This window comes from Meleagris gallopavo, chromosome 30 (genome assembly GCF_000146605.3).
Source record: "Meleagris gallopavo isolate NT-WF06-2002-E0010 breed Aviagen turkey brand Nicholas breeding stock chromosome 30, Turkey_5.1, whole genome shotgun sequence".
Classification (NCBI taxonomy): domain Eukaryota; kingdom Metazoa; phylum Chordata; class Aves; order Galliformes; family Phasianidae; genus Meleagris; species Meleagris gallopavo.
Genome location: NC_015040.2, coordinates 3,961,283 through 3,965,284, shown reverse-complemented (window position 1 = coordinate 3,965,284; position 4,002 = coordinate 3,961,283). Strand labels below are relative to the sequence as shown.

General features: G+C 48.3%; 1 protein-coding gene across 1 annotated transcript; it reads right to left on the bottom strand.

Moving 5' to 3' along the window:
* Positions 1 to 58: 58 nt before the first annotated feature.
* Positions 59 to 3,996, bottom strand: SLC35E1 (solute carrier family 35 member E1). The gene is made up of 6 exons (XM_003213323.3): positions 3,885 to 3,996; positions 3,019 to 3,089; positions 2,740 to 2,877; positions 2,170 to 2,295; positions 1,490 to 1,735; positions 59 to 1,098 (listed from the first exon to the last, which is right to left on the bottom strand). Exons 2-6 carry the CDS (start codon positions 3,076 to 3,078, stop codon positions 865 to 867), a joined length of 804 nt encoding a protein of 267 aa, XP_003213371.2. The 5' UTR covers positions 3,079 to 3,089; positions 3,885 to 3,996; the 3' UTR covers positions 59 to 864.
* Between the last annotated feature and the right edge of the window lie 6 nt (positions 3,997 to 4,002).

Here is a 4,002-nt window from a genome sequence, read left to right as displayed (position 1 = left end):
AAAGAACGGAATTTATAAGAGTAGTAAGACAAGACAAAAAATAAAAAAAAAAAAGGCCTTATTAGAAATGCTTTATTTGTCAGGTGCTTCCTGCACTGCCAGGGAAGAAAAATGTCTGAGTTTACAGGGCTGCATTACTGAGAAAACAGAGATGATCTCAGTCTCCATTTCTGTTATCTGCATTGTTTGAGACAACAATGATTTTAAAGAAAACCGTTTCTCTATGCTTTAAATGCGTTTCTTGAAGGGATCTCTCTCTCTACTGTCTGTTCTTTCAGAAATACTTCTGGTTTGTCATCAAAAACTGGAGGCATAGGCATAGAGGTAATTAACACCCACATGAAGTTTCGTATTTGCTCAAGATGAACTCCAGGCTCTTTATCCACAACTGACACAATCCTCCCAAGCGGACAAATTCTGATCACCAGGTGTGTGCCCAATTACATCCTTTTTTTCCTGACAATTTCATATTCTTAAAATAGTAGAGAACAAATTAAAAGTGACACTATCAGTGTGGAAAAAAGTACTGGCCAGTGTTTAGCTGCCAAAAGAGTAACCGATTGACAGACTCCAAAAAGGAGCAGCGACAGCAGATACTTTGCTCTGAAATGTTGTACCTGCACTTCACCAGAATCCCTGTACGAGAGCTACGCTGTGCATTCAGTTCCAGTGTCCAATCTAGCTGCTTCACATTTAAAGATCTGCTCAGCAGAAGCTGAAGGTCTGTACCACTTTCACTACACATGCATCCTCCCTTCTGCAAAACTTTACAATAAAATGGCTTTACATTCATGGATGTACTAAAAGTTTCTGATAATGCTGGGGACACTTTAATATCACAGTCTATACCTGTGTGTCAGGACTCTATATATCAAAACGATTTAAGTTGTAGGTGGGTGGGTAGTTCTGTCGGTTATACTGGAAGTGGTCTGTCAGGACGTTGGCTCGGCCGTACTGATAGTCTCCATGCGGTGCAAAGGCCGTCAGTCCATTCTGAGACTTCTCAGGAGTGTTGCGGTGCCGGTCCAAGTTCACAAGGTCTCCTGTTGTGACTGGAAGGAGCTGCTTCTTTGCTTCTTGGTTTGCATCATATTTTGTCTAGGAGAGAAAGAAACGTTTTTCTAAGGTGTCACCCAAAATACACATAGGGAAAACACCACTACATTTATGAGAATCTCAAACGAGCGACTCCTAATAAAAATCACTTTCTCCAAATCGTGAAGTTGCTTTTGCTCAAGGCATTTCAGTGAGATACCTCCTAATCCTCATTCTTCAATACAATATTCAGATCTCAGTCTGTCAGACACCTAGCAGCTGGCCTGACTCCAGTACTGGAGCACTAAGCCTTACACTCCCATGCAGTGAAGTTCTACGTCACACATTCTTCACTTCTGTTCTGCTGTTAACTTGCTTTATAAAACAGTTTAAAGCCACTGGAGTGGTTCAGGTGAGTTCCCCAAATAAACAAAGAAACAGATGAACAACTTACCTTGTTATATAAGAAGACCCCTAAGATAGCTGTCATCATCCCAAGGACGTTGGTGCTGGTGACTGGATTGCGAAGCATGATAAGGGACACAGTGATCACCATTATTCTTTTGGTGGCGTTTGCGACAGAGTAACTCAGTGGGCTGATCAGGTTAAGAATACTGAAGGCAATGACGTTCTGGGCGAAGTTACAGAACCCACTGATTATGAGCAGCATCAAGGTCCAGGGCCAATGAGACATTGTGCTCTGTCATAAAAACAAACGTTACAATTAAATAAGTTTGTCGCTTATTGGAACCCTGAGATAAAGTAACAGAAATAAACCGTGAGTCGCTTCTTTCCTGCCTACATCTCCAACTTCTCTACAGAGGCACCAAACACAGCTGTCGGTTCTGATAAAGCATCTCCCTGCACACAGCACTGCACTCCAGCTGCGTGTCCTCCTGTCTCCAGCTCTTCTTCCCGGGACTTCAGCTGTCACAGCGGTTCCCACTCCGCACCCCACCATGAATTCTAATAAGAAACACCGCACTCATTGGTTGTGGGTTGTGTGAAACAATCTGCAGGTATTTCACAACAGTTCCTTCCACACTGATGAGGAACTACCTAAGCGAACATTTTTTGCATGGTTTTTTTCCCCCCCCATTTTAATAGAGGACAGTTTCCCAAAGTGACACTTACCAAGTCATTCTCTACCAGGAAGGAAGAAAGATCCACCAAAACCCACGTTGGGATCATGAAGAACACAGCATGGCACCCCAGGATGTTCAGCAACCGAAGATGATGTATTCGGGAATCCCGTAACACCTGATGGAGAGCACCATTACAGCTGTGCCCCAACCACCCCCTGTTCTCCCTGAAACAGTAACAACTTCCTGCAACCGACAGCTACCGTATGAAAATGAGTGCTGGGATGGTGTGGATTTCCAATGAGGACAACCAAAGAAAACAGATTTCTCTTTGAAAAAGTGGTTTCTTGACAGGCAACTCTCTCAGGATTAACAACATACACAGTGAAGATGTCCCACAAACCAGAACTCATTTTGGAATACACTCAGGACACACCTTTTAACTTTGTCTCTTTGTTCCTACGATTTCAAGGAGTGCCCTGTGTTCACTCTGACTCATTCAGTATGAAGAAATGATACGATACAGCAAGACACATAACGAACTGGTACAGCTAAGCACTATCAGCTGCCAACAGAAACAACCAAAAATTCTGATGAATCACAGGAACAGCAAAACTATTACCTTCTTTGAGAAGATATTCTGAAGTGAGAAACACAGAGTAGCAGCAAGTGCACTGATGAGTCCCCACATGTCAAAGGACAGCTCAGTGACCGTGGCCAGCAGGACCCCGGTTATTATGGGAATAAGAGATAAGTACACCTGCAAAAGGAATGGAGAATGTGTGGAAAGTCCACCCAGTGCAATCCTAGTCACAACACTCACCCAAACCTCCCCGATCCCAATGAGAAAGCACACCACGAACACCAGCAAGAGAAGAAACCTCAGCAAACCTGTCCGCACCTTCGTTGTCTGCTTTTCCTTCATAATGATCCGCGAAAGAAGAACCACCCATATTGGCATCGTCGCTTTTACTGGGAATGGAAAGAAAATTTCGGTGGGGATGCGAAGCCAATTCCATTAAACACCATCAGCAGAAGGTGAGCACTGGGAATGGAGGAGCTCAGATCCAGTCCCACAAAACCCCAACCTCAGCCCACACGGGGTCACCCCTCGTTCCTGTGCCATCACAAGGCAGCTTGCAGTGCTCGTCACCCTGCAGCAGGCACTGATGTGAGCTCACACCGGGACACAGGGTGCTGCAGCAGGCAGCCATACAGACACTGCAGCACTGTGAGCACACATCAGGGACAGGGCACCACGCCGGGCACCCACACGAACACACAGCGCATCCCGCAGTGCTGCACCGGGCTCCTACAGGCACAGCGGATGGGACACTGCAGCAGGCAGCACTGCGAGGACACAGCGGGCTTCAGGTCACACCAGGGGCAGCGGCAGCAGCGCTGTGGGGCCTTGGGGCGTCCCGATGGGCACGGACAGGACGAGGGGAAATGGTTTCAAACCAAAAGAAGAGGGAAGATTTAGACTGGACACGAGGAAAAAAGGTGGTGAAGCACTGGCCCAAGTTGCCCGGAGGAGCGCTGGGCGCCCCACGCCTGGGTCAGGCAGGAGGAGGCTCCGAGCAGCCGCTGGAGCTGCGGGTGTCCCCACTCACTGCCGGGAGTCGGACCGGGAGGTCTCTAAAGGTTCCTCCAACACAAATCGTTCTCCGATCCGCGCTCCCGCTGCGACCCACGGGACGGCACCGCCGCACAGCGAGCTCCAGGTCGCCGCCCCGCGCACCCCGCACTTTCGCCCCGGGGCCTCACCCGTGTGCGCGTACGAGACCGGGACCCTCCAGAGCGAGACGTGCGCGGAGACGGAGGCGAAGTATTTGCCGAAGGCGAGCGGCAGGATGTAGCGGGGGTAGGCGCGGGGCGGCAGTTG

What these genes read in the sequence shown, in the direction of transcription:
- SLC35E1 (XM_003213323.3), bottom strand. Translation starts at nt 3,078, where the DNA reads ATGCCAATATGGGTGGTTCTTCTTTCGCGGATCATTATGAAGGAAAAG. An exon ending in TCCTGGTAGAGAATGACTTG is followed by an intron (nt 1,736 to 2,169) that starts GTAAGTGTCACT and finishes TTTTTATGACAG; the next exon opens with AGCACAATGTCTCATTGGCC. An exon ending in GGGTCTTCTTATATAACAAG is followed by an intron (nt 1,099 to 1,489) that starts GTAAGTTGTTCA and finishes TTTCTCTCCTAG; the next exon opens with ACAAAATATGATGCAAACCA.